Here is a 12,245-nt window from a genome sequence, read left to right on the forward strand (position 1 = left end):
TGCCAGATTTGTCATGGCATAAGTCACTAAGAAAAAATGTGTAAGAAAATGTATGCAATTTTTTTACATAGCGAAGCCTGGTGATGTATGCTGAATTATCCCTCAGTTTTTTTACACCACATACTAAATCTGCCCCATAATGATGACCTGCCCGTGTATGGCCAGATTGAGTGGGCAAATAGCACAATAGTTTTGTTGTTTGCAAATAAACATGTTCATACATTACTAAGAAAGGCTTGAATACATTTGAGTACGTTTATATAATGTGTATATACCATGTTTTTTTTGTAAATAATTCCCCTTTAATACAGTAGCACTGGGTTTTTGCTTTGAAGGTGAAGAAGATTGTGCAAAGCCCTCTCCCTGCCGTGTTATCATCATCACCTACGTGTCACGTGACAGGCACCGTTCACAATCTCTGAGCCTAATAGCACCTGTGGCTGTTTGCCCATATCCTGTTGCACTAAGCCCCTCCCCTAAGCCCTGCCCTTTCTCCTGACACAGGTACGGCTGAGTGCTCTGCCTTTAGCAAGGAAAACCTTTAGGTCTCGTGTGGAGATTACATGGGAACGGCAAAACACAGAAACTAGTTTATTCCTAGAATTTGGATTCACGTTTATTCACATTTAAATATCTGTCTGCTGAATGCTTCCTGGATAGGAGGAAATCGCTGGTTGCCGGTCATGGCTTTTGGGAAGAGTTCCAAGGATCCGTTTAGCACTCCTGTGGGACACTTAATTGGTACGTAACAGGGAGCTGTTTCATCCTGTTTAGTTTCGGTGTACGTCAGTCCTCCACTCTTACATACTTGGCTTCACAGATCAGTCTGTCTATATAGTATATATATGTGTTACAAATGTTTATATATTTATATCTTGTCTACTTAAGGGCATACCACCTTCCCTGAAGAGCTCATTGTATAATCGCACAGTGATTTTAGAGTCTATAAAGGTTAAAGGGCATATAATCCCAAAAAATTTTGACTATTGAATGAAATTCTTTGTAAATGCAATTATTACTTAAAGTAGCACCTGTTTTTCCTTGCTATTCTCTGTTCCCTGCTGGTTCTGATAATTGGAACAGAAACCAAATCTCCTTCAGTTAAGTCCAGTGACTTGACATGCTTTTTCACCGGTCTATTAATTAGCTGTCTTCTGCTGCATTGTTTCAATGGTCAGAACCAGCAGTGTTAGGGAATAGCAAGGAACAGACAGATGTTGCTTCCAATAGCAATTACGTTTACAAATTAACTTCAAAAATTAGAAAACATATGTGGCTTTGCGAACCCCTTTAATGATCATTTATATAATTCCAATAAATACATTTTGCTGCTCTGTTTCAGTTTGAAAAGAAAAAAAGGACATGGGAGGTACAGGGAGAGGTGGATAATAGATAAGCAAAGCGGCCCTATGGAATAAAACAGATGTGGGACTGTAGTTCCCCTTTAATGTGTGATACAATTTAAACCTGCATATTCAACAATTTGTCAGAATGCTTTCCTTGAACTTAATTCATGAAAGGAGGCAACCCATGAACAGGTGTGCTGGCTCTGGAGGAAGCATTTTTTTTTTTTCTTTGCACAGCCGATTTTTCCAGTTTTTCATTACATTGAACAGTTCCTTTAAGCAGCATTGTGGAATAATGGATTAATAAGTGACTATAAAAAGCTTTCTTCTTTAACTTTTGTTTCTTAGATATATTGCACAGAGCTGGATAACATTTATGGCATGTGAAAGTCCAACCGTTGCAGTGGTAGTTAGGGTAAACAATGGGTGATAAAAGGAACCTACGCCACAGGGCACCTTTGTGTACAGTAAACTTTAAAGGAAACCTGTCACTTTTTCACATGTAGTGGATTAGTTATGAAACAGATAATTGGAATGATATACCTTAATTATTTTCTTCATTAAGTTAAGTAATGTAGGAGTTTAGACACAGTAGAAATGCGCGCGAGACTTCAGCAGACCCGACTTTGTCAAAGTCGGCACGCAAAGCTTCATGGGAAAAGGTATGGGAGGTTGTACTGTCGCTGCACAGCAGGGGTGTGAGTACGGAAGCTCCTCCATCGGAAGTTAAGTTCGTGAATGTGCGCATATCCAGAAGTGACTGGGTAAAGTACAGAGAACTTATGTGAATCTGCGCACCGGTCTCTCTCTCCCCCCTTCAGAACTACGTTTCCCAGCATTCTAAGCTCCCGGGGGCTTGCTGTGTGGGAGTGAGGTAACAGCAGGGCACGAGTGGGTGCGCTACAGCTTCAGTTTTGCGCTTCACTGTTGCTTATTGGGGTTTTTCAACAACTCCACTTAGTGTTCTACTTATGTACCCTGTCCCTGCCTGGGATGAGCACAAGTATAGCGTGTGTGCGCGCGCGCTGATCCACTGACACTCAGCACTTGTTCCTGCTGCTGCAAGGGAGATTCTGCCACTGATTTTTTTTAGGTTTTTTTTATCTTACAGGTTTTTCTTTGTGCTGGCTCAGCGTTTCTGCTGGCCAGCGGGGGCGCGTCACGCCGCAAAAGAGGCGGGGCCATGATATAAAAGGGGTGGGCCGCGTCGTGAATGGGCGGGGCCTGAACATAAAAGGGGCGGAGCTGGAACATAAAAGGGGCGGAGCTAAATTGCGCAAGGGCAAGATGAGGAAAGAATGGTAAGTACACATCAGCATCACCCTAGGCACCTACTTCCTATTACTGGGGCCCTCTAGAACTGCAGCAGTTTGTGTGTCTGTGTTCAAAATTAGCTGCAGTCTTGTCCAAGTTTGTTGTCAGCCAAAATAACCCTTAATTTAAAAAACAAACAAAGTATTAAATGGCATAAGAAATAGCCTGATTTAACTACTGTGAAAGCCCCTGAGTTATTCCAATAGGAATATAAACATGTAGCTCCACCAGAGATTAAATATTTAGTTATAACCCCACTGATTTGGATATCAACCCACTACCCAGCTATAATAAAACAAAGTATAACTATGCACAGTCCCCATCAAACAGGAATTTTGCTTCCCAATCAGGCTCATTTAGTAATTTTGGAGCAAAAACACAATAATGCATAAAGCCATGTATTCAGCAATTGTAATGAATTGAAAGAACTGAAGCATAGGGGTACCTAGAGGAAAGGCGCAGAAAAATGCCCCACACTTCGGAAGGGACTGTGACTGTGGGATAGCAGGTATAGTAGGGAGAAATGTGCCTATGACGCAGTGCAGCGCTGATGCAGCCCATACGTGGGGGGTGGTTGGGGGCCCAGTTTTAAATTTCCGTACCAGGGCCCTTAGGGGTGTAGTTACGCCACTGGATTCTGCAGTGAATTCATTGCAACCCCCCACCTCTCTCTCTCTCTATATATATATATATATATATATAAATATATACACACTGTCCTATCTCTCTCTATATATAAACTGTCCTATCTCTCTCTCTATATATATATATATATATATATATATATATATATATATATATATATACACACACTGTCCTATCTCTCTCTCTCTCTCTCTCTATATATATATATATATATATATATATATATATATATATACTGTCCTATCTTTCTCTTTCTCTCTCTCTCTATATATACATTGTCCTCTCTCTCGCTCCCTCTCTCTCTCTCTCTATATATATATATACCCACTGCCCCATCACTCTCTCTCTCCCTCTTACAAATGAGTAAACAGAAATTCTCTCATATGCAAAACATACATACATATATGTTTTTCATACATACATAAATATATGGTTTTCTGGGGTGAACTTACTTTTTTCTATTTTTGCCCCCCACAAAACTAGGTAAATGTGTTGATTTTGCAGTATCTGCCATTACAGAACTGATAGCTCTACATTTTAGGACCATCAAACTGTTCAGTGGTCCCCAGGCTTTCATATTTCAGAAACAAGACATTTAGAAATAAAGGTGGACTTAGTAACACTGTGTGAATCCCAGCCGCACATTTGTTTATATGAGACACTGAGACGCATAAGTATTGATGGTGCTGCTTCCGTTCGAATTTCCACCTTAAATAACATGTTTACATCTTAGTGTCTCATACAAACAAATGTGCGGCTGGGATTCACACAGTGTGTGAAACAATGTTATAGTTTATGAAGTGTGTGTGAGTATCTGTCTGTGGCCCGGCTGTTTGTGTATTTTACCGCATATGGCCCATGGCAAAAAAAAGTTTGGACACCCCTGACATAGACCGTTCCAAATCGGCTGTGTTCCCGTACATAAAATAAATGATGTTTCTGGTATATGTGATTGTTCGTTATGAAACATGATTTTTTCTATTTTATTAGACACTTAGAAGCCTATATTTGTTTACAGAAGTAGAAATTCTTGCATATTTTGAAAGTTCAGGTTGTCCTGAAAAAAACAATATATTGTTTTCCTTGGTAAACTAAAAGACCACCCCAGGTAAGGCCCTTAGAGTGCAAAACATCTAAAAACTGCTGGCAGTAGATGTTCGCATCTAGGGCAAAACATCTGGCAGGGAAAGGGTTAAGCATGCATGAGATTTGGCAGTTTGGCTCTGCCTACACACCAAACAGAGGGGTCCTGATTCAAGATGGCAGCACCTATGAAACACTTTTTACATGTAGGATATTTTCTAATCCATTTTAGATATAAACAAAAACAGTTGACTAAAGGGTTTAACTAAGGAGGGAAAGATATATATTACTCATATCTCAAGGTGACAGGTCCTCTTTAAGGCTTTTGCAGTGGCACATACATTTTGGCAAGTCACAGATGTACAGATAGGATAGGTTAGTTTGTTGCTGATTAGATCTTAACAGTGGAGCAAACTTAAATATTAATATTTTACTGAGCACTTTTGCAATTTAGTTTTCTGAACTCTGCATTTGAGATATTAGTTTTAGACTGCTAGTATGCCTGATGCTCTGCATTGCGCTGGCTTCCATAGGGTTAATTGAGTGTGCATTAATTGACCTTGGAATGCTATGAGCGCCATACAAATGCTATGAGCGCCATACAAAACCAGCACTGTTCCTCACTAAAGTATTGCAGATATGTTAATGCATTATCTGTTACTATGCAATCCTATGCAAGTTCCGCTACAGTTTAGTACTGGTATATATAGGATTTATTATGCAGAATGCTAGGAACCTATGGTTTTCTGTAGTTTCTATCACCATACCTTAAGTAGTTTAGCCAGCACTATGGATTCATGCAGCTTAATTACAGTTGAGTAGAAGGCCGTTTTTTATTATTAGAGAAAAATTAAATAATTTTTATATACAGGTATTTAGAATTATTTGCTTATTATGGACTCTATGTGAGGCTGCTATCCAGTAATTCAGAGCTTTCTGGATAACCGGTCTCAGTATAAGGGATCCCATACCTGTAACTGATTAGCCGAATAATGCCAAGAGCTTTGTCTGAATATGGAAAATTTGGGGATACAAGGTACTGTAGATCACAATGTTGACAATAGGCCAAGACAGGGACAGTAGCTAATTGTCCAGCCAGTGTTGGGCTGGATCAATATGAGACCACCAGGGAACTGGATGTCTAGAGTTTCTGTCTGTCACATGGGACCAGTCCCATCCCCAGAAGCTCTCCAACTATCTCTCTAATATGAAACACATTGTTCAGGTAGGCTTCAAATACCCCTTTCTATCTTATATTACATTATTACAAAAAGGGGTTTGAGCAGTTCTGGTTGCAAAGGGTGACCTATGGTTTTCCTCATACATTATCATTCTGTACATATGTGTACACTGTACCTTTTACACCGTCTTTGTAGAACAAGTAAACCGCCGTACACAAATTCTGAACTATAGTCAAGGATGTGTGGAGTCCTGATGCAATAAATCTGGTGAGCGGATATTCCCACGTTACGTGGTAGATCGAATGTTTCTTTTTTCCTGTTAACAAATGATTCATGCTGCTCTATTGCTCATTACAGTTGCATTGTAATTATATATATATATATATATATATATATATATATATATATATATATATATATATATATATATATATATATATATATATATATATATATATATATATATATATATATATATATATATATATTTTCATGGTGCATCATCACGTGAGATTTTGTCATCTCCCTTGTGTTCTGTTGTGTCTAAGTTCAGCTCTCCCAAGTTAGGGAAGCAACACAAGCCTAAAGAGTTCTCCTAAAACACACCTTGTTTTATAGGCCAGTAAAATCCTTCATGGATTGTTTTATGGCACTACTTGATATTTGGCATTTTGTGGCACATCTGTCCTAACAGGGCTGTTGTCTTGTATGGAAAACTGTTTTCTGTTCCTCTTCTAATCCACTGAGGCCACAGAGACTTTTAAGTTCTTTTTTATAATGTTTACATTATTTTGCCTTTTACTTCTGACTCTTTCCAGCTTTGAAATGGGGGTCACTGACCCTATCCAAAAAATAAATGTTCTGTAAGGCTACAAAGGTATTGTTATTGCTACTTTGTATTACTCAGCTATCTATTCAGGCTCACTCTTATTCGTATTCCAGTCTCTTATTCAAATCTTTGCATGGTAGTTAAATTTAGACACTAGCAACTAGATTGCTGAAACTGCAAACCAGAGAGCTGCTGAATAAAAAGCTAAATGACAAAAAAAAAATACAAATAATAAAAAACGAAAAACTAATTGCAGTGTTTCAGAATATTGCTCTCTACATCATACTAAAAGTTTTAGTTTCAGGGATGAACAAACCCTTTTAATATCTAATTTCTCTGTTCTGTAAGTACAGGGAACTTTTCTATATTCTTAAAGTAATTAAAGCAAGACCTTAAGGACTCCAATATTAGCTGTCTGTTTTTTTTTTTTCCTTTAAAAGATGATTTTTTTTAATAATGAATTTAAATGAGAATAGCCATGAAAACACTATGTAACTGGAATTGTCCAGAGGGTTTTGACTTTTCGTGGTTTAAAAAGACGGTCTGAAGGAACAGAAGGTGATATTCATTTGTCCCCGGTGGGAGTTACACCCTACGGATAGGTTGAAGAGTTGGCAGTAGTGCTGCTATCTTTTCTTTTTGGAAACTCTGTAGAAGTGACCAAAAAGTGTCCTGTGCAGTGAAATACACTCAGGCATTCACATTTCATGTACATGCCTTCACCTGCAAATTAAAAAAGAATGTTAGTGTAGGAATTTGGACATATTACTGGCCTGCTGTTTCTGCTGCTATCCGATTACACACACATTAAAATTAAAACCACAGTATACCATAACGTTTCTGATGATGCAAATGCACACACAAATGATTTCTGACCAACATATAAAACAGCATTGTTTCCTTTAATGAATGCTTAATATATTAGCACTGAGTTTGTTGCCATCCCAAATGATATACTGACAATGGAACCGGTTGGATTAGTTCTACCCTAAGCTCACTGGCAGGTTGGCAGTTGTTCTGTTATAAACAAAAGACCTTCAATGTGGGGCTTTCATTACATATTCACATTTACTGTTTAACCCTAAATACTGCAGCGTATTTACTGTATCTACTTCATAATATATCCAGTGTTTTAGGTTAGTTTCTTTTCATTCTTCTCACTCTCCAAATTGAGCAGCTCATATTTTTGAGCTCATTTATGATCACTAGCTGCAATGCTAGGCACAAGAATTGCGGCCATTAAAATGCTATATACAGCACAACACAGAGCTGTATATACTCGTGGCTCATAATGCCCATGTGTAGATTTCAGCCATTTTGGTGCATTAGTTGTAAGGAATAGTACAAATAGTCTCTGCACTCAACATCTGCCTTAGCTTGGAGATACATACAGGGCACCTTTGTGTACCATAAATGTACACTCCCATGTGCTGTCCTTACAGGTACAATTTGTACCCAACTTCAATACCATTTGCAAACCAGAGCAAATCTTTGGCACTTTGCCATGCAGTGCACAATTTTTGCTGACTGCACTAGTAATAATTTTACTTAGATTCTAGGAGATAATGTTAAAGGAGAACTAAACCCTAAAAATGCATATGACCAACATTACCATATTTTATATACTGCACTTATTGCACCAGCCTCAAGTTTCAGCTTCTCAATAGCCGCAATGATCCAGGACTTTAAACTTGTCACAGGGAGTCACCATCACCATTATCCAGTAGAAAATGAGGTTGTCCTGTAATATAAGTTGATGCTACAAGGACTGTTTATTAAATTCTGATGCTAGTTGCACTGGTTTCTGTTCTGCCACATAGTAATTATCTGTATTAATTACTAATCAGCCTTATATTGTGACTTTTATATTCTTAGGGGGTTGAGAATTTATATTCTTAGGGGGCTGAGAAGTTTGAAATCCGACCAACTCCGATTGCCCGAATAGACCGTATTTATGAAGAAAAATGCTCAAAATATAGGGTCGGCAAACTTCTGAGCTTTCCCGGAAACTCAGAATTGTTAAGAGTTTTGTGCAAAAAGATTTTATCGGAGTTATCAGAGTTTTTTGCGCAGAAACCACAAACTCATCGGATATCGGTACGAACCATCAGCGTAGACACGGACCTTCCCCATTGACTTATACAGGACCTCGAGAGCTTTTAGATGCCGGGGTTTCAGAGTTTTAAGACCATCGGACTTTAATAAATCTCAAAAAATTGGTATTTTTTTTTCTCCAAAAACCACAAATTATCCGAGGTTCGGTTATTCAGACCTTGATAAATAACCCCCAATGTGTACTGTATATTTTGAGTAGGACCTTAAGCGCAGTAACTGAGCATGTGCAGTGAATCAGCAGAAAAGAAGATGGGGAGCTACTTGGGCATCTTTGGAGACACAGATCTTTATTGCTAAAGGGCTTTGGTTGCCTTGGGCTGGTATAGAAGCCCAAAACATAATGGACAACATTTCTAGCCAACTTCTTGAGTTAAGCTTTCGGTCTCCTTTAAAGAGCCCTTTTGTCTCCCAATATCTCTGGGTAAAGTATACCATTAAAGGAATATTGAAAGATTGACCTACAAGTTCAAGGGGCTGTAGACCTGAAAATAAGTGGGGTGGTATTGCCCAGTATTTGTAATCATGCCAGTATCTTTTTAAGGTGCAACATTTAAAGTGTATTAAATTAAACATTTTCCAGGAGCCTCACAATACCTTTTTAAGTACATAGGACTTTCTTGTGCAGCATAGGGCAGTAAGATATACAGATTTTTACAATAGAATTACATAGAGTACAGTGTTAATAAAGTGCAGTGAGTTCAATATAATACATTGTTGCAACATATAGTAGTAAGTGCAGTGAGTACAGATATATGTTAGACCAGTGAGTTCATGAGAATAGATAGTTCATGGTGGTTGTTCCTCTACTATCCGCTGGACTCGTTTGCAGTTAATCTAACTGCTTTTGGAAAGAACCTATAAAATAGTCTTTTACACTTGCAGGCCTTCTTTAGCTACGTGCAACCGTCAAAATTTATTAGAGGTTTGCCAGAGGTTCCGGTTACACATTTTTACTAGAAAGCAGAGAATTTGCCAATTTGCTCTAGCAGGTAATACATTATACAACCACATAAATTAATATGCAGCAAATCTATTGTCCCACTGATATTATGTGCTGCCCCAGGGCACAATAAAGCAGTGTTTTTTTGATTAAAATAGTCCACTTCTTTATTAAATCATTGTGTATATATTTCCCTCGTCAAAAAAGGTGTACATTGGATTGGCAGAAACACTAGTATAAGTGACTGGGGAGCTATTTTAAGTATTACAAGCTTGTTCTAGTGGTTGGTATTGACAGTTACAAAAGCATTTACTTTAGCTAACTAGAAAGCCTATATGTTAGAAAGATTGCATTTTGAGTGTTGCTGGTAAGATCAAATAACTATTCATGGGCAATTCATCACATTTTGTGTGCAAAACCTGCCTTTTGGACAACATCCTTGCTGTACTTATTTAAACATCAAGGTTATCATTGTTGAAATATAACTACATGGCTTCTGTTGCGGCCCTGTTTAGTTACAATAATTCAGATATGAGTATGGTCGTCCCTTCTCCATAAATGTAATTTTTTAAATGTTTTTATTCGGTCTATAAGTTCATCCGAAGTATTTTGTGCAATTTTATCAGGGATAAAAACCAGGGACATTTCTTAGAACAAAAATTTAGAAGCTTAGTGAAAATCTGTTTCTGTCCCTGGATAGTAAGGTTTGTTAGAAGCTAGACAACTTAAAAATATGAAATAATATAGTGGGCAGAAATTGCCTCTAGTGGTAACTGAACTATTCATTTTCTCATTTATAGCATTAATGTTACAATGTGGTTTTAAAAATGAGCTATAGCAACAGCTGGAAATTAATCAATAGTTAAACAAAATCAAATCATTGAAAATGCCCAATATTCATATAAATGAGTTCACATGTGCTGACAATCACCTGACTCTTTTTTTAGCACACAAACAAGTTCTCTTTTTCCCTACCCATTCCAAGTCCTAATTTACATATGCAAATAAGGATCTACATTCGGTTCTGTATTTGACCAAATTTTTCATGAAGGATTTTTGATTCCTGTTATCCCAAAATAGTGGATTTGGTTAATCCTTAATAAATTATAATAAACCATGGAATTAACGGGGTTCGTCATGCAACGTATTGCCTGGCAATAGATCAATTACTTTGTACTGCAATAAAAACCCGGACTTTAGACCATAAAACTTGTTTTGATAGGCTGGATGAGCATTGGCAGTAAAGTCAAATGAATATGGATTTTTTTTGATGACCATTAACCTTGGGCTTGGTACAGAAACAGCTCAAATAATAATAGTATTATTAGCAGACTAGAAATGCACGTACGTGTTGGTGTCAGTTTCACGTAAACTTGTTGTTTTATATAAAAAAATTTTTAATGTTATTCCATTTAAGTGAAATTATATTAATTTAGAAAACAAAACATCATTTGCATGATTTTTCTTGCTGATTTAAGACTCACATTTGGACTTCTTTAATATCAGTCTGATTTTTAATAGATCAATACTCTGTATTTGTGTAAACTGATGTACGCACAGTTGAAAAGGAAGGCATCAGAGGAAAAAGGTGGCCATATACTGGCCATAACTATTCTGTTTTAAACTGATCAGCCAACAAGTTGAGTTGAAAGACACTTCATGAGTGGCCACATGGCATGACCACCTGCTTATTGTTTTTGGTTTGGTACAAATATATCAGATGGCATCATCTATCATGTACAGGTGTGGACTAGGACTCAAAACAGACCCAGACATTTCAGGTACACAGAGGCCCAACCAGTCTCCCACCAGCCCACTCCAGTGACTGTCTATGTCATCTTACACCAGCCCCGCTAGCATTTGCCAGAACTCTCAGATTCCCAGTCCGGGCCTGATCATGTACAGTAAATTGTAAAAAGCAATTTTACCAGTGGTGTAAATACATCTTTCTGCATAGAATTGCATATTCTAATTTGGTTTGAAACATGGTGATAGTAAAACACTACTACTCCCTGTTATACTTCCATAATGGTTGCTCGTCTTTTGTTCAAATACTTCAATTTACAAGACAAAAAGCACTCAAGGGCAGAGACACACAGGAGATTTAATCGCCTGGTGATGAATCGCTTCTTCTTCGGGGCAACTAAATCTCCCTGAACTGCCTCCCGTCGGCTAGAATCTTAAATCGCCAGCGGGATGGCACTCGGATCGATTTGTTTAACAAAGTCGCCTGAAGTTTCCTCGTGAGGCAACTTTGGAAGACAAAGTGCTCCGATTGCCATCCCAGATTAACGGCGCAACTTCATTTTTGGCTCGTCTGATCGTGCCGAAAACGTCTGTGTAGTCCTATCCTAAGGTTCTAAACATACGATACAACAGCCTCTGATAACTAAAATATCTTAGTGATGTCATGAGTTTTAATCGGTGCGCAGGCTAATTGCCACACGGCTGATTCATTCTGCGGGCAACACCATAGTTGCGTGTCTGCACCAGAAGCCACTGTCTGTCCAGGTGCAGCCACACAGAGAGGATTTCAGTGCAGACATACATGCATGCATTTTGGTGCCAAAATGAGATCCATGTGTCTGCACCTGGCTCAATGTACTGGTTCCGAGTGCAGACACAAAGGTAGGAGATAAGGGAGGAGGGACTGTTTCTCAGCATGTGTATAAGCAACAGAATTGTATTAAAACACTCAATCTGTGGCTTCATTACTTTAAATGACCATAAAACTCATCTGTGAATTTTAATATTATATGACTTAATAAGAAAAGGGTGAAATATGAGAAATG

The 12,245-nt window shown here is 38.1% G+C and overlaps 1 protein-coding gene across 3 annotated transcripts in view; it reads left to right on the top strand.

The window, feature by feature from the left end:
* Positions 1 to 444: 444 nt before the first annotated feature.
* Positions 445 to 12,245, top strand: part of tom1l1.L (target of myb1 like 1 membrane trafficking protein L homeolog) — a 33,146-nt gene continuing 21,345 nt past the window's right edge. Inside the window, exon 1 of one of the 3 annotated variants that reach the window (XM_018234003.2) lies at positions 445 to 741. In XM_018234003.2, coding sequence (XP_018089492.1) covers positions 684 to 741 — 58 coding nt within the window. In that variant the 5' untranslated portion in view covers positions 445 to 683. 3 annotated transcript variants of the gene reach the window in all.

Source organism: Xenopus laevis, chromosome 9_10L, assembly GCF_017654675.1.
Source record: "Xenopus laevis strain J_2021 chromosome 9_10L, Xenopus_laevis_v10.1, whole genome shotgun sequence".
Classification (NCBI taxonomy): Eukaryota; Metazoa; Chordata; class Amphibia; order Anura; family Pipidae; genus Xenopus; species Xenopus laevis.